This window comes from Camelus dromedarius, chromosome 4, assembly GCF_036321535.1.
Source record: "Camelus dromedarius isolate mCamDro1 chromosome 4, mCamDro1.pat, whole genome shotgun sequence".
NCBI classification, from domain to species: Eukaryota; Metazoa; Chordata; class Mammalia; order Artiodactyla; family Camelidae; genus Camelus; species Camelus dromedarius.
Genome location: NC_087439.1, coordinates 10,795,874 through 10,818,446, shown reverse-complemented (window position 1 = coordinate 10,818,446; position 22,573 = coordinate 10,795,874). Strand labels below are relative to the sequence as shown.

General features: G+C 43.8%; 1 protein-coding gene across 2 annotated transcripts in view; it reads left to right on the top strand.

The window, feature by feature from the left end:
• Positions 1 to 22,573, top strand: part of RALB (RAS like proto-oncogene B) — a 64,539-nt gene that overhangs the window by 25,719 nt on the left and 16,247 nt on the right. For both annotated transcript variants that reach the window (XM_031451255.2, XM_010979146.3), the window contains one exon: positions 21,638 to 21,803. In XM_031451255.2, the coding sequence (XP_031307115.1) occupies positions 21,690 to 21,803 (114 nt within the window). In that variant the 5' untranslated portion in view covers positions 21,638 to 21,689. The remainder of the gene's footprint in view (positions 1 to 21,637; positions 21,804 to 22,573) is intronic.

The following is a 22,573-nucleotide window of genomic DNA, read 5'->3' as shown; positions in this document are numbered from 1 at the left end:
GGATATGCAAGAGTCCCACTTTTCGTTGGCTCCAATTCCAGATTTTCCTTGACTTACTATGAGGTTATGTCCTGCTAAGCCCATCATAGGTTGAAAATATCCTAAGTCAAAAATACATTTAATACACCTAACCTACTGAACCTCATACCTTAGCCTAGCCCACCTTAAACATGCCCAGAACACTTACAGTAGCCTCCAGTTGGACGAAATCATCTAACACAAAGCTAGTTTTATAATAAAGTGTTGAATGGCTCATGTAATGTATTGAATACTGGACTCAGAGTGAAGAACAGGATGGCAGTATGGCCATGGGATGGGCGTGTATCAGCTGTTTATCCTCATGATCCCCTGGCTAACTGGGACCTGCGGCTCGCAACAGAGTATCTACTGCTTATTGCTAACCCGGGAAAATATCAAAATTCAAAATTGGAAGCATGGTTTCTATGGAGCATGTATCGCTTTTGCACCATCATAAAGTCCAAAGATCCTAAGTCGAATTGTTAAGTTGGGGGCAGTCTGTGCTTCTAAACAAACAGCCCCTTGGATTTTTTTTTATTTTAAGTGAATGCATGTTGCTGAGAAGTCTGAATGAGAGAGAGCTGACCGAGTACCAGAGAAGATGGAACTCTTCCCTCATCATGCGGAGGGGGCTGGGGTGGGTAAGGAGGCCGAGGGAAACTAATATTTACTGAGCATCAGCTGTCTGCTTGGCACAGACCCACTGATCTCACCAATACCAGATGAATATCTGGCCTTGGACATTTGAATGTGAGCTGTCTCCTGAGTTGCAGACAAATCTTTGGGGAGTTTTTGCCGTTTTAAAAAATGGAACTCTAAATGTAGAAAAAAAGGTGCTATTAATTGATCGTTGCTAATATATTGTTGTCTTTGTTGCTTTTGTCCGTGCTTTATGGGCAATTTATATAGATACATTTTAGACCCACTAGATTGGGAATTGACATACAAAATACTAAGTTAGGTCTGATCCAAATTAAAATATTCCAAGCTATGTAATTTTGCTTAATATATGGCATGAGTTGAAGGAAAATAGTGGTTTGGGCCTGTGTGGCTGACTCCCTCTAAAGTTTGTTGGTCTTTTGAACGATGTTTCTACTTCTGGGTAATAAATTACCCCAAACTTAAAGCAACAGACATTTATAATCACCCAGTTTCTGAAGTTCAGGAATCTGGGAGCTGCTTGGCTGGGTGCTTCAGGTTCAGGTCTGGTCATCTGAAGGCTTGACTGAGGTCGGAGAATTAGCTTCCAAGATAGCTTATCACGTGGCTATTGGCTGCAGGCCTGAGTTCCTGAGCAGGTGGGCCTCTCTGTAGGACTCTTCCCAACACATTCTCAGGGCAAGTAATGTGAGAGGGAGAGAGAGTGAGAAAGACGATGATCAAGATAGAAACTGCCCTGTCTTGGTATGTAATCTTGGACGTGATGTACAGCCCATAGACCACCCCGGTACAATGTGGGAGTGGACTACACTGGGGAGGCTTGGGGACCATTGGCATTCTTGGAGGCTCACTACCACAATTTCTTGTTTAAGGTTTTGTTTCATGTGCATACTGAAGTATGTGCTGTAGGGGATTAAAATACAGCTGGAGTCTTTCCTATTCTAGAAACTTTTTAGTATTATACTTGAAACTTTATGTTCTTTCTTTTGGTCCTTCCTTCTCATATGCTAGAATTAAATTAGACAAATATGCAGTAGCTTTGGAAATTAGAAATTAAAACCTCACTGGTCCCTAAACCAAATGGAACAGCTTAGTTTTTTTTTTTTTTAACCCTAAAACAAACTGGTAAAAAAAATTGTTGCCAAAATGATCTCTGTGATGAACAGCTTAAAATTAGTCATTAATCATCTGTGTATTTTTAAAAGTAAAACCCTCTGGGAAAGTAGCTGAAAAAATCTTGGAGAACATAGATCCTATACCCTTCCACCAGTTACCTTGAATCTTTGGACAATATTTATTTGCTTAGCAATTCTTCATTTCAGTTTTGAAACTCTAATACATTTTAATTATCCACCTGGACATAGGGGCCTTATTCTTTTAGCTTCTGGATGAAATCTTTCTGAAGTGTCTGTACATGGAGAGAAGAATTTAGGAATCCTGAGCCTGAAGCCTGATTAAATGACCTCTAGGTTTCTTTCCATCTCTACAAAATTCTATGATTCTGGTATTTTTCACATAATAAATGTCCTGTGACTCAAGCATATTGATAATAAGAGGCTTCATAAATCATGTTAAATTGTAACTTTAGAAAATGAAGTCTTCTGAGAATTGCTTTTGTTCATTCCAACCCAGTTGAAGGTTGGAGTCACCATCAGGCAGTCTGGGAAAGTCAGCACAATTTACCTTTCCTTTCTTCCTATTTTTGGCCCTTTTCCCACTCCCTGCCCTAATTTATGAGCTAGTATCTTTGTTTTCTTTTATCCTACCTCTCCCATCAACCCCCTCCTTCCTTCCACCCCCTACCCCCTACCAGTAAAAACAGGAAAAGATTGGTGGCCAGTCAGTTATTGTGGATCAGCTGATCCTGTTATTAGAAACGGATTTTAGCCAATGTGGTACCTCTACTCACACTTGCATATTAAGCCTTTTTATATTTTTTATTTTATTTTAAAAAATTAATTAATTATTTTTTAATTGAAGTACGATCAGTTACAATGTGTCAATTTCTGGTGTACAGCACAATGTCCCAGTCATTCATATACATACATATACTCAATTCCATTAAGCCTTTTTAAAATCTCGAATTATTTGTGTTCATTCAGTAAGATCTGCCATTTTTTTAACTTCTAAGAAATCTACACCCAATTCCAATGTGGGTTATGTGTGTGGGGCTACACTACCAAGAAATTCTCTGACACCAGCTGGGTGTCGTACAATTCAACTTAGTTTTGAAACTGCCTACCCGGAGGTGGCATCAGATTCCACAGGTTAAGGGCTCAGTCCCAAAAGACTACCCTCCGCGTCAGATGCCAGTCACAAGCCCAGGTTTTAGCCTGTACTTCTGACCAAGTAGCCGTAAGCCAGAGGTTCTCACAACCCCTTGCTTGGGTTGGGTTAATTTGCTAGTGCAGCTCATAGGACTCAGGAAACCCATTTAATCACTAGATGACCACTTTATTCCAAAGGATATGAATCAACAGCTAGGTGAAGAGATACACAGGGCGAGGTCCCCAACAAAGGGGCTTCTGTCCTCGTGGAGTTTGGGGCCCCCCGTGCTGGCACATGGAAGCGTTCTGGTTCTCCAACCTGGAAACTCTCCAAACTGCCTTCTTTTTGGTTTTTATGGAGGCCTCATTACATAAGCATGCATGATTACATCATTGGCCATTGGTGACTGATTCAACCTCCAGCCCCTCTCTCCTTCCCAGAAATCGGGGTGGGGCTGAAAGTTCCAACCCGCTTTTCAAGAATGGTTTCCCTGGGGTCCTTAGGTGTTTTCCAAAAGTCACCTCCTTGGCCTTACCCAGATGTGGGGGAAAGGGGCTTGTGGTGGAAACAAGACACCCACTTCATCTTTATGGCTCTGAATTGGTTTCAGGAACTGAGGACAAGAGACCAGATATAACAGAAGACACTTCCCTTGCTCTTATCATTCAGGAAATTCCAAGGGTTTGGGGAGCTGTGAGTCAGAAACTCACATGCTGTGGACGAAGACCGAATGCCTACAAAAACTAAAATTAGGTTGTTGGAATGACCGAATACATGTTTCTTAGAAATTACAGTATCATGACCTCCTAAGTAGTTTTAAAATCTAGCCACTATCCCCATGGCCACTGTCATTCCCTTCGGCCTGGCTTGCTGCACCTGCCACGTCTGCTCTTGGCCCTTCTGTTTTTCCCCAGAAAGATCTTTTGAACACACACTTCTAATAACACCACCATTTGCTGGTAACCCTTCAAAGGCTTCCCAGTGTCTCAGCAGAAGGTTGAAAATCCCTAAGCTACAGGACCTGCCGGTCTTAAATGATCTGGCCCTTATCTTCCGCTCCAGTTTCATCTCCTACCAGACTCCACCTCCTCCTTTCTGCTCCAGGCAGCCACCGGGGTCTTTCTTCAGTTTCTTGACTGGACCTCTTTGCTTCAGGTGTTCCGGAAAGCAAAGAGGAGAAGGCAGAAGAGAGCAGAGAATGTTCTGAAAGTCATCCCAGGTAGCAAAGCCCTTGGCGTATTCAGGGAACCGAAAGAAGGCAGAGCTGGCTGGGGAGGCTGGGTGCAGGGTCTCGTGGGCCCTGGTGAGGAGAGGTTTTGGATATCATTCCTGGTGAGCCATTCAAGGGCTGTGAACACACTAATTTGGAGGGGCTTTTGTGTATAGTAGGGTCTGTGTGGAGAATAGATCGAAGAGGGGCTGGAGAGGCAGTGAGAGGCCAGCTAGGAGATTGTGGCTGTTCAGTGGTTGGTGGCAGGTACCAGGGTGTGACAGAGGAGGTGGAAGAAGCGGGAGCCTTTGAAATGGGATTAGAAGGCGGAATCAGTAGAATTGGTCATGAATGGAGTTGGGGGAGAGGCCAGGAGAATCAAAGATGACCCCCAGCGTTTTAGCCTTAGTGATGACTTGGGTACGACTAGGTACTTTACTGACTGCTAGAAGGAGAATCGTGGAGAAGGAGCAGGTTTTAAGGGGGAGGAATCCAGAGTTCTATTTCTGGAATGTTAAGCTTGAGATTCTTGCGAGACACCCAAGCAGGGAGAGGTGGCGGTGAGGTGGAGGGAAGCAAATGAGTCTCGAGATCAGGGGAGTGCTCTGGGCTGGGTCCTAAGAGTTTGGGAGGTGCAGATAAAGCTGCTGAAATGGATGAGATCACCAAGGGGGAGAGTGGAGAGGAGAGCAGGGGGAGGACTGAGCTCCGAGGGGTACTGACACTTAGAAACAGCTAGAGGAGGAAGACCTGGCAGAGAAACAGCAGGCACTTTGGGAGGATGTGTGGTTGCAGAGTCCAGGAGCGACGGTGTCTGGAGGGAGATGCCATGAGGGCATCTTTGATTAGCCCACTAGGGGCCTTCCTCTTTCCAGGCCCAGTTTTATCACAGTTGCTACATGCTCGTTTTCAAAACAGTCAGAGAGGAGAAGGCAGAATTGTTTTTGTTTTTTTGGAGAGGGGGTGTTAATTAGATTTATTTGTTTGTTTATTTATTTATGTAATGGAGGTATGGGAAATTGAACCCTGGACCGTATGCATGCTGAGCACACACTCTACCTCTGAGTTATACTCTCCCCTTAGAAGGCAAAGTTTTTATTGGAGTTTGCAGCATGGAGTTTATTGGTAACCTTGACAAGACCATCCTTCTTGAAGTTATGCTGGGGGAGGATGTCAGATTAGAACCAGTTTCACAAATGATGTAGTGAGAGGAGGAAACCCATTGCCTTGCTGTTCAGAGTTGGGGCTGTGGGCCAGGAGCATCGTCTGGGAGTGGGTAGGCAGGACAGAATCTTGGGCTGCATCCTGACCTGCTGAATCAGAAGATGCATTTCAACAAGATTCCCAGCTAACTTGTTGGAGAGGCATTGGTACAGGTAATCAGCTACAGAGAAATTGTGTCACTAGCTAGAGGGACACGGGGATCAAAGAGGTATATAGGTTTAGGATGGAGATTAAACAGAATGTGTCTGTATGCCGTTGGGGATGATCCCCCAGAGGGTTAAAGACTGATTAATGATGCAGGAAGAAGTGGATAGTGGCAGGAATGCCGTTCTTCGTTCTGCGACTGGAGGGGTCCATAGCTTGTGTGGAGGGTTGGCCTTTGCTGAAGGATAGAGGAGCTGGAGGCCACATGGAGGAGGAGATGGGCATGGATGCTGGGGAAAGGGGGTTTGTTTGTAGATTTGGTGGAGGATCAACGGGGAAGTTGCGCTTGATGGCTTCTGTCTGGGAAAAATGAGGTAAGGCTATTGGTCACAGTGAGCACAGGGAGGGCGTAGGGGAGAATCACAGTAACATTTCTAGGAAGTGTAGCATGAATGCCCATTCCTGGTTTATGACCCTAAACACATTTACCGTGAAGTTTTGCAAAGCTGGTTGCATGATTTTCTTTCCCACTCCAGCAACATTTGCTTGCCAGGTGCAGGTGCTGAAAAGAATCGTGAAAGAAACAAGGGAGGAGACCGTCTTTGCACGATGGTTTTTTTTTTTTTTTTTTGGCTTTACTTTTATGATATCAGGCTTTGGGATCCAAGCTAGGGAAGGAGGGAAGTGGAGCACAGAAGGAGTTGATGCCACAGGAGAAGATGATGGAGGCCAATGTTTTCAGATGTCAAGAAGCAGAGCATTGCAGTGGGTGGGGATTTGAGCGAGTGAACTAGAAGGTTGGAGGCAGGAGCCCTTTCTGATGATGATGGAGTTCAGGGAACTACCACCGCAGTGTTAGGGAGAAGGAAAAAGCTTTTAGAGAAGGGACATTTAAGGACTTGAGAGGCCAGTCTCTGGGGTGGGTCATCCATAGGAACATAGAAGTCACTGGGAAGGGTGATGGGAGTTGGGGTAGAAAGGAGGCCTGGAAACCAGAAGCAAATACTGTCAGTAAATGATGGAGGTGATGAGGAAGTCCTGAGATGTAGCAAGAGATGGGGACTGGGGATGACCTGGGCCTTAAAGACACATGGCTTTTGCAAGAGGAGGGAGGAGATTATTGGACTGAGGGGAGTAATGAACTGGACGCACAGCGGGGAGGGAGAAGGGATACTTAGCTCCGCTGGCCCTGACGCACATGGTGGGAGAGGAAGGACAACATCCCATTAAGATGTGGTGTCCCCAGGGCACATCCAAGTGTCAGGGAAAGCCAGAAGGTCGGGGAACACTCTTAGAAGTGGTGGAGGGTTTTGAAGGTTTGGCTGGTGTTCCTGGGGCTCAATCCCACCCGGGTGGGGTGGGATTAGTCACTTCAGGGGATGGATGCTGTTCTGTCGGGATGCTGTTCTGTCGTACTGTTAATGGAAGAATGGGGGTCCCTGCATTTCCGGTAGAGGGGTGCTCAGCAATGTGCTGCCCTTTGAGAGAAGGGTGGACCCCATCCTAGCATTGTGTTTCCCAAAGCTTGGCTGGGTAGATGGCAGCTTCCCGACGCTGGTTCCCTAAAGCTTCATACATGGGCACAGCCTGGAAGAGAAAGATTGTTTCTGCTGGAGAAATTTCAGGAGCTGCTGGAGGGGATTTCTGGCGGGTCCTGAAGTGCCCGTTGGGAATGCTTCTGACCACGAATGATGTTGTATGTTTGGGTGACAGAGAAGAAGGAAGGGACTGAAGGACCTCAATCTGTTCACGCCTGGCTCCTAGGCTTGTTTCCATACCGGAAATGTTCTCCGAGACTCAGAGCCTTGAGTGCACGTTTCCCCATTAGTTCCTCCCCAGTTATGGCATAAGGGAGGCGGGGCAGGTGTGGTCCCTGTTCTTCTGGCCGAGGGAATGGAGTGACTTGTCACGTAGTGAGTGAGGCGCTGAGCAAGGGCCGGAGCCAGGCCTCTTCCTTTCTGGTGTGGTGCCCTGGGCAGGTGTCGCCTCGGCTGGCAGGGGACTGAGTCTGAGCAAAGAAACCTCCCTCGCCTTATCTCTTCCTTCTTTAAGGCCTGGCAGCCTGCCCTGCCTTGGCTTCTTGGCTAATTTCTTTCTCAAGACTTTCTAGAATATGAGAGTGATATTCAAAAAGCAAAGTGCTTACCCACAGCCAGGTGTTTTCTCATTTCTTCACAGTAACCCTGAGGATACAGATACCCTGTGTATTTTATAGATCAGACTGAGGCTGAGAAAAGCAGCTTAACCAAGGTGATTGGCTTCCTCATGGCAGACTCCGCACCTCAAGGGGAGCAGTTTTTCCTCCTGAACCACACTGTAGTTGGTATAGAGCTACTTTTAAAAAATTGTGGTAAAATAGGCATAATGTGAAATATACCATTTTGACCATTTTAAGTGTATAGCTCAGTGGCATTAAGTTACATTCACATTGCTGTACAGTCATCACCACTATTCCGTCTCCTAAACATTTTTCATCATCCCACTCTGAAACTCTGTGCCCATTCAACTCCAGCCCCCCATCTTGCCTGTCCCCATCCCCTGGCAACCGCTGTTCTACTTTTCATCTCTGTGAATTTGACTATTCCAGGTACCACATATAAGTGGAATCATAAAGGATTTGTCCTTTTGTGTCTGGCTTATTTCACTTAGCCTCATGTCTTCACGGTTCATGCACGTTGTAGGTTATAGCAGAATTTCATCCTTTTTAAGACTCAGTAATATTCCAGTGTGTGGAGAGACTGCTTTTGTTTTCCATTCATCCATCAGTGGACACTTAGGTTGCCTCCATGTTTTGGCTGTTGTGAATAATGCTGCTCTGAACATGGATATGCAAATGTCTGTTCAAGTGCCTGCTTTCAATTCCTCTGAGTGTATAATAACTGTTTTTTTTTTATTGTACCTTTCCTTCCAGATCTTTGATTTAGAACTTGTGCTCTAGTTGTCTGTGCATTTCTATCTCTTGATGAGCTTTCTGATCCATAAATTCCAGTATTTCACACCATGCTTAAAGGGCTTTCCCACCCCGCCCCGATCCACTGACGGAGCAGCCCAGTGTGGACTCTGAAGCAAGACTGCTGGGGTGCCAGTCCCAGCCCTGCCTCCGACTAGTGAAGTGACCTTGCAGGTTACACAAGCTTAGTCTGAGTGCGTATGACATCCCTGTAGATGATGTAGAAGCAGAAATAGCAGTAGCACAACTCTAAACAGGATTTTATTTGGGTAAGTAATTCAGAACAGAGCCATGTGTGCTAATTCCAAATTTGACCTTCAGCTACGGAGAGATGGAGTAGCTCTGATGTCTCCAAGGCTGCCTTTGCAGGTGGAAGGAACTGGAGTCCATGTAAATTGGTGGACCTCTCCAAGGCCAGTGACAGACAGCCCCAGATTCCACTGGGGGAGAGGGTATGGTGGGAAGGGTCTTTATTTCGGGACTAATTTATACATTCTTTAAAAAACCAGAGTTTATAAATTACCTCCCACCATTTCTTGTTGCTTTGTAGTTCGGGAAAGTCATCCTTTAAGTGAATTAACTTTTGCAGTTTACCAGTTACCACTTGTCCCTTTGAAGCCTCCCACCCCAGATGGAGAACTTGTTTTTTTATCCACCGTGAACTGAACACCTCCTCAGTACCGGGCACACGCGCACGGAGGTGGGGAATGGGCAGCTCTCGGTGTGGTGGGAGGGACAGACCTTGTCTAGAAGGACATCACCGCTTTACCTCAGTGCAGCAGCAGGTGTATCGACAGACACGGGGGCCACTGAGACCAGAGGGTCAGCCACATTGGGAGGGAGCTCGGAAGGTGGTGGGGGAAGTATTTAGGCCGATTCTTCATCAAGAGGAAGGGCTGTCCTGGCAGAAGGAATCACATATGCAGAGAGGTACAAACCAGAGGCCAGGTGCTTATGATGAGTGACTCAGAGCTTTCTGGTTTTGTTTTAGTTAATTTACTTTGTTTTTGTTTAGTTTTCATTTTCCCCCTATGGCCAGAGAACAGATAAAGAGATACGCATTAGAGAACAGATATACTTAAAACAAATTTCCTTAGGCACACAGGAGCGCTAATGTGTTTTGCAGATCTAATTTCAGGAAAAACAGCAAAAAAATTGGAAAGGAACTTAGACCATTTAATTCAGCTTCCTTATTTTCATAGACATGGAAACTGAGTCATACATGTAGAAGAATATAAAAATATTCTCTTCCCCAGTGCTAATGACAATAGCAGCTGCGCAAGGGGCAGGGAAAATTGAGTTTTCTTCTTTAAGTTAGTCTGAGTAGGAAGCGCTGAGTATACAGAAAGAGAACTCTTGAGTTCTGTGATGACTTCAGTTGTTTCTTGCCAGGACTGTCACTCCTGGAATAGTCCTGGTTCATGAAAAGCAATAAGAAAATGCACATTTACTAACTAGGAAAGTTAAGACTGAGAACCTTCATTTACTGAAAAGATTTAACAGAGGGACTTTGCATATTGTATGGAAGCACCCAGCCACTGAGGCTTCAGTTTTTTGTTTATGCTGAGACTTGTTTAATAGATAAACTTACTTTATTCGACGATCTGGTAGTCTCAGTTTTCAAAGCCTGTCTCTTACGTAGTAGTGATAACCTCATAATGAGTTCAAATAATATTTAAATAACAATCTTAGAAGAGATGAAAATTCTTTAGTGACAAATTCTCAAACCTTAAAAAATACAAATGAATGTTATCCATTTGTCAGACTTTGCTTTGAAATAAAGAAATAGTGGCTTAAACTTTTCAGACTTTTGGCCATAAGTAACGGAAATGATACAGATGAATCCAAGTGTTAAGTTTGTATTGTGTGTTAGATTATTTTTTTGGTGTTTATGGGATTGATTGATTGATTAATTGATTGATTGAAACATAGTCAGATACAATGTGTCAGTTTCTGGTGTACAGCATAATGTCCCAGCCACACATATGCATCGTGTGTTAGATTTTATGATAGTCATAGTTTGGGTGAGAGTCACATTATTGAGGTTGCAGCATGGTTTACATGATGGTGAAGGGAAAGAGTCCCACAGTGGCAGGATACAGGAGGGGAAAGGGCAGACCTGGTGCCCACCCTCACAGAGCTTTAATCGTAGCGGAATGAATTAGCGAAAAACAAGTAAGTAGAAAAAGAAAGTTATTGCAAAGAAGCAAAGGGCTGTTAGTGGAGGATGACGGGGGGGTGGCGGTGCTCCCTGAGACACGGAGTCTAGGAAGGCCTCTCTGAAGAAGCGACATTTCAGTGGAAACCTAGAGGAGAAGGAATTAAGTCTGTGAATGTTACTGCAAAAAGCCTTAGGGTTGGGAGATGGGCAGTGGGTGGGGGAAGAGCAGTGGATGATGAGGTTGGAGAGGATGGAGGCTAGCGATAGGGACAGGAAAATTGGGTTCCGGAGACTTCATTTGAGTCCCTGGAGCGAGTTTTATTCCTGGACATGTGGTTATCTGAGCCAATAAGTAACTTTTTTGTTTAAGCTACTTTCACTTGGGGTTTCCTTCATTGCGGACAGAAGTCCCAACCACACAAGGGGGCAGAGTGTTTGAATTCCTTGGAAGCACCTTTAGCTGCAGTTGCTGTATGTAGAGTTCAGGCTTTATCCATTCAGAAGGGAGTGTTCTTGTGTCATGTACTTTTGCCCGTGGCCCTGCCTGGGTCTGACTCCCTGGACTTGAATTGTTTGTATACTTTTAAAGCCATATGTACAGTCAGTCACTTGGTACCCGTCGGCTGGAAGTGATAGAAACGTAAGTTAACACCCTCACGCCACAGAGGAGAGTTTATTGGGAGGATACCAGTGTGTGGCATTGACTCAGAGAGGAAACGAAAAATGAAGTCACAGGAAGGGGCAGAGGATGTGGCCGGGACTCAGGAGTAGCTGGAACCAGCGGCCTGAATGCTGCCAGGACCGACGCAGTGTCTCTCTCCATGTGCTGGCTCTGTCTCTCTTTCTTGCTGTAGATCAGCTTTTACTGCTTGGCAAAAAGCATAGCTGCCAATTTGTAAAAATGAGTGGCCTGCAGACATGCTTCGTTTGCTCACAGCGCTTTTAAAAGCGGATTGAGTTATGAACATTTAATTAGAGAGGTTTCACAAAAGAGTCCAAATTTCTGGTGCCTTTTTAAAAATATCAGAAGCCTGACTTTCCTAACTCCCAGGCATCAGCTGGTGCTGAGGAGCTGCCCTTCCTTTTGGGAGGGGCAGTGCACAGTCCAAAAGGCCCCGGGGTTCCTGCTTCTCGCCTGCTTCTGCCTGGGGCTCCCTCTCCCAGCTGTATCCATTGTGGACCTTGCCCTCCCACATGGGCCAGGTGCCCTTTTTGGGATCAGTTTCTTCCAGGGGACGGGGCCACATACTAACCTGGCATGTCTCCTTCAGCCCTCACCCCTCTCCTGTAAAAACCACGAGGACAGCGGAGGGGAGCAGTTTCTAGAAAAGGATGCCAGGCAGACAGTACCTTAAATCATTTAGCGAAATCTTTTAAAAACTCATTTTTACCAGATGTGCTTTTGCAAAAGGGTCTATTTAAATAGTTCTCTATGTTTTGATTTTGGAGGCGAGTTCAGAGGGCTTCGGAGAAATTTTAGTGATTTATGGAAAGGAATAAGATAGTATATGAAAGTATATGCCCTAAGTATGGTTTGACAACACTAAATCTGGAGACCTGCAGTCTTGCCAGAGATACTTTCTTCTACCACATATATAATATGGAAGATTTGGAGTGCTTAAGCAAGTCTTTAATAAAAAATTGTCCTGAATTGAATTTCTAGGTTTTGTTGAGAGAAGAAGGAGCAATTTGTACTTTTTTTTTTTCTCAATGTAACAGTTGATAACTGGACCATCCTCAAGAAGCTAAAGTAGAATTTAGTCCTGGGAGTATACCTGTCAAAAATAAGCATTTCTCTTGGAACTTAAGGTGTAACATGCCTATCCACTTGTTATTATGGGTGGTTTAACCTGGGATTGCAAAAATATGCTACAAACGTACTAAAAATCTTCCAAAACTGATTTAATAAAAATGAAAATTTAGGTATTGATAGAATTTGATAAAGTATTAAAGAAAAAAAAAACCTGTTTCCTGGTTTCTGGAGTTTTATTCTGTTCTAAATTGTGAAAATCCAAAGATTCATTTTCAAATCAGAATCACTCTCTTTGTTTCTTAAATTGATTTCATTATGTGGAAGTGAGCATTTCACTTTATTTTAAATATTTACTCATTTATTTTACATTGTCTTTTTTGGGGGGAGGTAATTAGGTTTATTTTTATTTATTTACTTTTTTTAAACAGAAGTACTGGGGATTGAACCCAGGACCCTCGTGCATGCTAAGCACATGCTCTGCTGCTGAGCTGTACCCTCCCTACTGAGCATGTCATTTGAAGTCTTCATTATTTTGTCCCGCCTTTGGTAGAATTCTGTGCTTTCCCAAGACAGATAGTCTTTTAAAATTTTTCTTTCTCTTTTACTCAGGGCTCCCCTACTTCTGGAACTTTAAAACTGTAGAATGAGTATAGGAAATGTTTGTAGTATTTGAATTTGAAGAACAGAAGTTAAATAGAAGACTCTGTGATGAATAAGATTCTTGAGTTAGGAGGTAAATGTGAAGAGGAAAGCATTCACTTGATGGGCTGAACGAAAATAAAGAGATCGTCTCTAGGAGTGATATCAGAGAGCTGAGTAATGATACTGCGTCATCTCCATCAAGTGACTAGAAAATAATTTTGAATCAGACTGTGAAAAGTAAATCAGCTTTCTTAAGATAGCAACGAGCCATGGCCTTTGCAAAAACAGAGGTGGTAGCATAGTGTGAACTGTGAGACTGTCAGCTAACAGTTGTTAGAAAGTAGGAATTCCAGTTGATGTTAGATTCGTGGTTCTGTCCAGATGCATATTCTAATTTTTCTAGAATTAGGGTGAGAAAATGGCTGCAATCTTAGTGAATTTCATTCAATTAATAATGTTTTTTCTGTGATAGGTAATGAGTGAGGTAGTGATAAACAAAATACAGACTCTGTTCTCAAAGAGCTTAAAGTCTAATGGAATGGTTTTCAATCTGGGTGTGAATTAGAATTGTCTGGGCAGCTTAGAAGCATACATTCCCATGTGCCTAAATTGGAATCTCTAGGGAGAATGGGACCTAGGCACCTGTATTTTTGTCCTCATTATTTTTTAAAACTTTTTAGTGTAGGAATTTTCAAACATATACAAAAAGTACAGAGAATAGTATGATGAACTACCTTGATGCATCAGTCAATGATCAATTTTTGGCTAATCCTATTTCATCTGTATCCCTACTCACTCTCTTCCCCCTTGATAACATTGAAGGAAATCCCATAGATCATTTAGCTTCATTTGTAAAGAGGTTAAATGGAGTCACTTGAAAAAAATTTTAATCATAAATGTTCCTTAATATCTACAAATACAGTGTTCAGAATCCCCAGTTTTCTTGTTTATTTGTTTAAATTGGAATCCAGATAAGGTGCACATGTTTCGGTCAGTTGGTATAGCTCTTAGGTCTCACAGTTTACAGGGTCCTTCTCCAGGTCTCTTTTCTTGCACTTTATTTGTTGAAGAAACCGGGTGGCTTGTTCCATAGAGCTTCCTACAGTTTCTGTGTTGCTGGCAGTGTGCCTGTGTGGTATGTTCAACGTATTCCTCTGTCTCCTGCACCTCCCGTAAATCAGTAGTTAGAAGCTTTTTTTGGCAAGACTACATCATTGATGGTTATATGTCTTTTTCAAGATGTCAGGTTGTCTCTTTTTTGTAACATTAGCAGTCATTGATACTCAGTACTTAGATGTCTTAATTCATGAGGAGTTGCAAAATGGCGATAGCGCAAGTCCTATTGTTCCTTGATTAGTTAGAATATTTTGTAAAGGGAAACTTTGCTTCATGTGTTGTTTGGTTACCTGTCTGTACAGTTTGTATAAGAGAAGCAAGATACATTTTTAGTTTTTTCCCTTAATTTACCAATTTTGAAAATAATGAGTTGTTTCACTCATCCTCCAAAAGTGATGAATCAGGTGCTGTTTTGGTGTCTTTGTGAACAAATGTGCTGTGTTTCCATCCATTGCAGTTACTATCTTTATTGATCTTTAATTGTCCACCTTTGACTGGTCTCTTCTAATTGGCTCCTGAGCATATGTGTGCGTGCGCACGTACATTTTAAAATTATGATCATTATCATAGCTAGCAGCATTTATTGTCACACCACAAAACGAGCCTCGGGGGAGGGCCGCTGCTTTAATTGCTTATCTTCTAGAATCACTGTTCACAATAGGTCACTCAAAAGACAGTATTTCCTTAGTGGAATGTGAATGAGAAATGTGACATAGTACGTGTTACGGAAAATTGCTTAAAGTGAGTCCTCATTTTTATTTCTTGAAACTCTCCCCTCATCATTCATTTATTCCTTTATTCATTCTCGGGGCATTTCTGGTCTCTAATTTACTGTAGGTCAGAATTGTAGGCCCTGGAGACACACACATATGAACAAGACACTACCTCACTGCCCAAGGAGCGCACGTGAGACTGTTTACAAATAACCACAAGTGTGTGTCGTGTCATTAAAAGGACAGTGATGTAGGGATTCAGTGCTGTTGGTTCTTACTCTTACACACATGCACACTCATATATACAGTCATTTTGTCACAACTATCTAATAATTTGGTGTTAGATGCCGAGAAATAAGAAGATTACATATCAACTTTCAATATTAATGGAAATGATGTCTACCTGGATAGACAGTGTCACTGCATTTTACTTTTTCACATTCAGCATTTACAGTCCCTGCAACCCATCTGTTTCCTGTGTCCCTTCATATTTGAGAGTGTTGCTTTTGTGGAGAGGGTCCTTCATGACCCTAGTTTAGATCAGATTGTTTCTGATTTGGATTGTGGCAGGAAGTGGTATGAATAGTTGGGATTTGGCTTGACACTTAGAATAGTGCTGCTTGTTAAAACGCAGAGTCTGATTCATAAGTAATCATGGAGACGCTTTAAGACCATACATATCCTGTTCCTCATCTAAATCTCTCCTTTAGATTTTGTATCTACTAATGATTCTACTATGATAGTTGCAAAATGTTGATTTTCCAGCCGAGGTGCCCCCTCTGTGTGTATCAGTCTGCCTTTGGACTTGGAGTTCTACTCTAAGCAAGAACCCTCCCTTCTCCCCTTGTTTGTTTAATATTTGTTATAGAGATGGATTCATGAATTCCTCATTTTTCAGTGGTCTGTTTTCATTCTGTCCTTAATTATTTTAGTGCTTAAATTGTTCCAGATTTAGGATTGTCTTCCTTCTTGACTGTTATTTAAAGGATTAAAAACATGAGTAATGTTCTGAGAGACTCAAATATTATGTCGACGGCCTATTAGTAATATCCAAGCTACCTTCGAGCCGTGTTACCTGAAGAAAAAGTGCTAAATGTAATTCTTTGTGTGTGTATAGTATGTGATAATTTCCCACGTGCTTTCATGTACCTGGTACCGAGGACACCTGAATTTTACGAGGACTGGAGGAGGAAGTTTTTTTCCTGCATCGTCAAATTCTTATTTGATTTTCATGACAACATGATACAGACAAAGTGGCGTTTAGACTCTACCTACCAATTCATTTTCTCCTAGCTTAAGTTTAACAAAAGACTAATGACTATATTAGCCTATGGGATTAAAGTTCAGTAGAAGCCACTTCTTCCTCGTAACACACATTGGCATAGCTTATGTACATGTACTGTGATTTGCTTTCAGAATTTCATTTCTCAAGTGAACATGTGTTCTTGTATTTGAATTAGTGTCATTGGTAGGGAGCTGATCTGATTCTAAGGTATCATAGAACATCACATAGGAAAAACATTTCCCAACTCTTTTGCCTCCCTACCAAGCAATCTAAATGAAAGTGTCTTGTTTTTCTATGCAGGAGGGTACATGTTTATTCTTACTGATCCAGTGCCTTACAGTTAAGTTGGGCTGGAGGACCCACCCCACAGTGGCTCCCCGTTTTCTCTGAAGTATGTTTCTTAATATAACATCTTAGGCTCATTTGTAGATGAACATGTCTATCTTTTGAGACGCAATACCCGGTCACTTCCCCACCCCATACCTGCGCCTCCATATGATGTGGTACCCGGACACACATGGTGTTTCACGCCTCTGCTGCTTTGCATGTGCCCTGTGTTATGCATGGAAAACTTCCCTCTCTCACCCCCACCTGCTAAGTGAGCTCTCACTCAATTCTGAAGCCTTTCCGGAGTTCATTATGCTTTCCATTATACCTTGTACCATCTTTATCATTACATGTGAGCAATGATACTTCAGAGCTTTATTTATATATAACTTCCCTTAGGAGATTGAGTTTCTAAGGGCACAGCTTGGCACAAAGTAGTGTTTAAATGTTTTTTGAACAAAAATGAAGCCCACTATAGAGCTTTCCTGTTGGTAGATGGAGACATATTAAAGTGTGTCTGTGGGTATGTTTGTCAACTCCCTGATAAAAGACTTGTCAGGTGAGTGCCATGCCAGGTCCTGGTGTTACAGGCCCAAATTCCCCTTGTTGGAAGGTCTGTGTTGTAGCTTTCACATATTGGCTCCGACCCCAGATAGGTCATGGAAGAGAGCAGGAAGTTTGCAAGCCCCTTGGAGAGAGTTCTGGGAGAAGTATACTTGCTTTGTGAAAAATGGGTGTCTGCTGAAGTGAGGGATGACATGTCCTGATGTCTGCAGCCTGCATGGAAAGGCATCAAAAAACAAGACAGATTGATGGGTGGGTAGAGGGCTGCCAGGTGACTGAGTCTGTGGTAGAGCAAGTGGAGTGAAATGTTAATTGTAGAATCTGGGTGGTGGGTATGTGCGTTCACTGTGCAGCTCTTTCTCCTTTTCTGAAAACTTGAAACTTTTCATAGTAAAATGTGGGGAAAAGGATAGCTGTGTTGTTTTCTAGGAACACATTTATTGGCTAGGCATATCTGTTATAAACTCAAATCATCAGCATGAGCTTCCTGAACCTCACTGCCTTTTTTCTTCCTGTTCTTTCTCCTCCTCTCTTTAGTCAATGATTTCAAATGTCAGTTCTCGTGTCACTCCCTCTAGGAACATTTCCCTGGCCCTCCCGTCTGATCTAGTCGTTTCTCTGTGTTCCCAGGGCACCCCTTGGATGCTCTTGCCTTCGAATTTATCATGCCATATTGTAATCATTTACTAATTTGCCTGTCCACTAGACTTTGAGTTTCTTGAGTGCAAAGACTATGTTTCTGGACTGCTCTTAGTATACATAAAAGCAACAGCAACAATAAATAGACTCACAGTGGATTAAACACACAGTGGTTTATTCTCTCCAATCCCAGAAGTCTGGACGGTCGGCATCGGCAGTTTCCGGGACTGGTTCAGGGATGGGCGCTTGGCTGACGCTCCTGCCTTTTTCATGTCTTGACCTTCATGTCAAGCGCTGATGTAGTTATGTAGGCTGGAACTATCCACCATGGTTATTTTAAGTTTTGAGCTCTGAGCCTGGGTATTTTAGCAGATATCTGTGAATCTGTTGAATAGTCTTCAAGTTATTTGTTGTGGTTTCTTCTAGAGAAATTGTCTTTCTTTTTTGAAAAATAGCAGCTCAGAATTAGATGTTGACATGTGTTTGAAAGCACCTCCCCCACCTGGAAAATTATTTCTCCATTTTCTTGCAGCTGTAATCATTCATAGAAGCAGGGTTTCTTCAGAGACATCGGGTGACAGAGTGATGGTCTGGAGTTTCCAACCTCACGGCCCAGCCTCAGTCCTGTGGTGAACAGCTGTGGACCAGAAATTAGGCCAGAAGCAGTTTCACCTTCCTGAGCCTTTAGGGGAGACCCGCTTCTTATCCCACTTACTCTATTTTAGCTTAATTATTTCATTAATTGCTTAGAACACTCATTAAAAAGCACATAATTAGGAAAGGGGAGTGGAAAGATGGCCTGGTGTAGGCAAGTGAACTGAGGGTCCAGTGCAAGGAGAGCGGGCAGGTGTGTGAGTCCACTCAGGGCCGCCCGAGGCCGGTCACGTGACTTCATGGTGCGGGTGATCCTTAAGTCATCCAGGAAAGGCTTAGTCCTCTGTTTAAGAAGACGGAAAGATATATCGTGAAGAATAACATGCAAAGCTTCATAAATACAATCTCAAAAAGGTTTTAAATATAGGAATATATGGATTAAAATATAAGAATATGTAAGTTACAGTGCGAGCAGGAAATAACATTGTTAATAGCAAATATCTCTGGGTGACAGGATTTTGTTTTTTCTTTTTTAAAGATAGTTTTATGTCTTTTTAAAATTTTCTACTGAGCATTGAAGGGGTTCAGAGTATGCCACCCTGAAATATGCCACATTGACATAAGAATTATTTTGAGGTGAGGGCAACTGAAAAGTAACAGACACAAAAGCTCTGCCCGCCCCTCTCTACCAGGAAGGGCGGAGCGAGTCTTAATCACCTGATCGCCCAGAGAAGCGCCGGAGGAACCCACATAACACGTCTTACTCACTAGCCCGCATCTTCCATTAGTTTCCCCTTATGTTCACCTTCCCACCGTTTGCCACTCCTCCACGTGCAAAGCCCCTTTCCTTTGTCTTGTCCCTTCTCTACAACATCCATTGTTTTTTGGCTAAGATGCTATATAAGCCCGCCCTCCTCGAGTCACCGCCACTGATTCTGTGTGTGTGTGTGCAACACGCACATGTTAATAAGCTTCTGTTTGTGTTTCTCTCCTTAATCCGTCTTTTGTCAGTCTGATTTTCCAACCCCAACCAATGAACTAAGATGGGTTTGTTTTTCCTCTCCTACATTTTTATTATTTTTCACTTTAAATAATTAAAAAAGTATTTTAGACATTCAGAGTGGTTCTTTTTCAGCTCTTGGTCTTTTGATATTGCAGTTTTTCCTCACATTTTGGTTTTGTCTTTCTTTAAAATGATCAAATAACCCCTTTTCTAATGACTGTCTGAAAAGTCCTGCCTGTTATGGATGCTGACTCTCCTGTAGAATTATTTTCTTGGGTGTTTCATAGGTTGGAACTGTGGGCTCCAGGTTGCGGGCTTTAGTTCCAGGAATCCTGGGCCATCTTCACTGCATGTTTGCCCCCAGAAGGTCTGTGTTCAGCACTCTGCCCTGTGCTCCAGCACTGTGACCAGCCCGGGGTTACGTTTTATGTTAATTTCTTGGCTTCGGATTTCAGGGTACACCTTCCTTACAGCCAGGGCTCAGGCAGACAGGCTTCCTTATTTTATTCCCCTGCTGGTGGTATAGGGGAGCAGAATTTATCATCCCCAAATATATCTCTTTGGCACATGAGTAGTTGTAAGCTGGTTACTTTCTAAAACACAGCAGACATGGAAAAAAATCTGAAAACCAAGTAGGAGTTTTGTGAGAAGCGTTGACATTTACTAGGTACAGCTTCATTTATAAAGATGTCTCCCTTGCTGTACCAGGGCAACTGACCGAATTTCTAGAAACTCTTACCAGTGGAGAAGGCAGTGACTTAAACCTGCATAACAGCGGTGGCCTTGTTTACTGGGATTTCCCTGGTCACCTCCCACAACTGGCTCTCCCCACACCAACATCCTCTTTGGCTGAGGACAGCCTTTAAGGTGAGGGCTTGGGCCATTTTGGCCAGTTACTCAGTTTCCCTGGATCCTCTCCCATGGCTACATGTTATTAAACTTTGTTTGGTTTTCTCCTGTTAATCTGTCTCATGTCAGTTGAATTCTTAGACCAGCCAGAGGAACCTAGAAGAGTAAAAGAAATTTCTTCCTCCCCGACAGTGGACAGATGTTTTGCTAGTCTGTTCTTTACCTAAAAGTGTGTTCCTTCAAGGTCTTGGCTTCTCAGTTCTCAACTGAGAAGAGGTCTTGGTTCTAACGCTCATCTAGCAAGGGCGTTTGGCCTCCTAGCCCCGTGTGCTTGTTAAATCCTAAGTTCCCAAGAACAGCAGCCCTCCAGGACCACAGAAATATCAGCTCTTACTGCTCTGATTTTTTTTTCTCCCCAACATGGGGATTTCTTACTTTCTTTTCAGCTCAGCTGTGCACTTAATAGATGTTCTCAACTTTGGAGGTCCACTGTAATCACCTGGGAGGCTTGTAGATGGGATCCCAGACATCCCAGGCATCCCAGACCAAATTCCATCAGAATCTCTGGGGATGTTTTTAAAGCTCCCCAGCGATTCCATTGTGCTGCCAAGGATGGGAATGACTGATTTAAACTGATGTTGTTTTATGTTGCCCAGGATTGAACCCAGGACCTTGAGCATGTTAAGCATGCTCTCTACCACTTGAGGTTTACCCTCCCCCTACTAAATTTACTTCTTTGGAATACTTGATCTTCCCACGCTGCCAAGGTTGCTGGTGTTCTCCTCCTTCAATCTCACTTCCGATGAGGTTAAACTGATTTTGACTAACAGATGGTTATTTTAGAAAAGTTCAACTCATTTTAGTCCATCAGTGTAAATAAACGTGGAGTAAATAATTTAGTTTTCCTCCTTTTAACTGTCACGTGTCGTAAAGGGGTGCTTATTGTTAGAAGCATGTTTACTTATCCCTTTTAACACGTTGATCTCCACGTCACCCAAATCTGGGGACAGTTGTGTTTCCTCAGGGGTACCCAATCTACGGAGAGGTGATCAGCTTGTTAAGAGCTCGTCCTCGATCCCCGTGGTGGGCCACGTTGGGGTGTGTGTGTCAGAGGAACACGGAGAGGAGAGGGATGAGACACAGAGGTGGAGGTGGGGGTCCCTGAGCTGTGGCATTGGATGACAGGGTCATCTGACGTGTGGTCCTGCCACTTCCGTGAAGCACTGTTGGGTGTGCTGAGTTTGAGGGCTGGGTTGGGCTCCCCTGCGTCTCCAGGGATGGGGCATTGGATGCGCCCACCCATTTCTTCCCTGTCTTGCCTTCGCTCTGGTCCTGGCTCTGCTGCGGTCAGCGACTTCCGGAGTGGTTGGAGGGCGTTTATCTCTGCCTGGAGCCTGGAAAGATGGCTCCGCTCTTGGAGTGTGTGGGTCAGGCTTTTCTGGAGTGTGTGGTTTTCATTTGATTTCACTGAGGTAGAAACCAACCCTCCTCTAAGTCTTTGTCTTCTTCATTGGCAGCTCTTCACCTGGGTCTTCTGTCCGGGCTTCGCAGCCTCAGAAAACCAGCAGGATGGCCGCAAACAAGAGTAAGGGCCAGAACTCGCTGGCCCTTCACAAGGTGATCATGGTCGGCAGCGGAGGGGTGGGCAAGTCGGCCCTGACGCTCCAGTTCATGTATGACGAGGTAAGATGCCAGGCACGGCCTGCTGCCCGTTGTCTGCGTGGCAGCGTCCCCTCTCCGGCTGTTCACCTGCCGCCCCACCCACCCCCGGGATGGAGGATCAAGGGGCGTTTAAGGGGGTGTTAAGGGGGTTTCTGAATAGCTTTCCAGGGGGTTCTAACCAGCGTAAGATCTGGGTTGCTGATTTTAGGTAAGTAATTTCAATGCTGGCAGGGATGTGAGGGGTCCCTGCTCGCATCATTTCCACCGTTGTACCTTTCTTTATGACGAGGGCAGCTGGGGGGGCAGGGGCCTCTAAGGGTATATGTAATGAACAGGTCAGAGGCTTAGCTTTGTGACAGTCAGTCTGCAGAGATACTGAAAGGGGGAGCTGAGTTGTCGTAAGAATTGAATCTTTTCTGAGTGTTGGACATCAGGTTCTCTCTAGGTCTCCCGTGGATCAGGGTATGCGCCCCGCCATCCTTGCCCCAGATTTACATCACTTACTGTGGATAATGTAACTGCTGCTGAGTCCAGTGTGACAACAGTCTTAATCCCTATGGCAACAAGTGTCCCCACTTGATGGCCATTTGCGGACACTGCACTTGAGTGTTCAGACCAGAACTTGAACCTCAGGGCCTCTCACTGGCAGGATATCCACAAGGGCATGTGCTTTATACAATTTGCAAAAGAAAAAAATACTATGACCATGATCCATTAAGATCATTATCTCTTTTCTCTGGACTCTCTCCTCTCTGTCCAACTTGCTCATATGCGGGCTGGGTTTGAAGTGG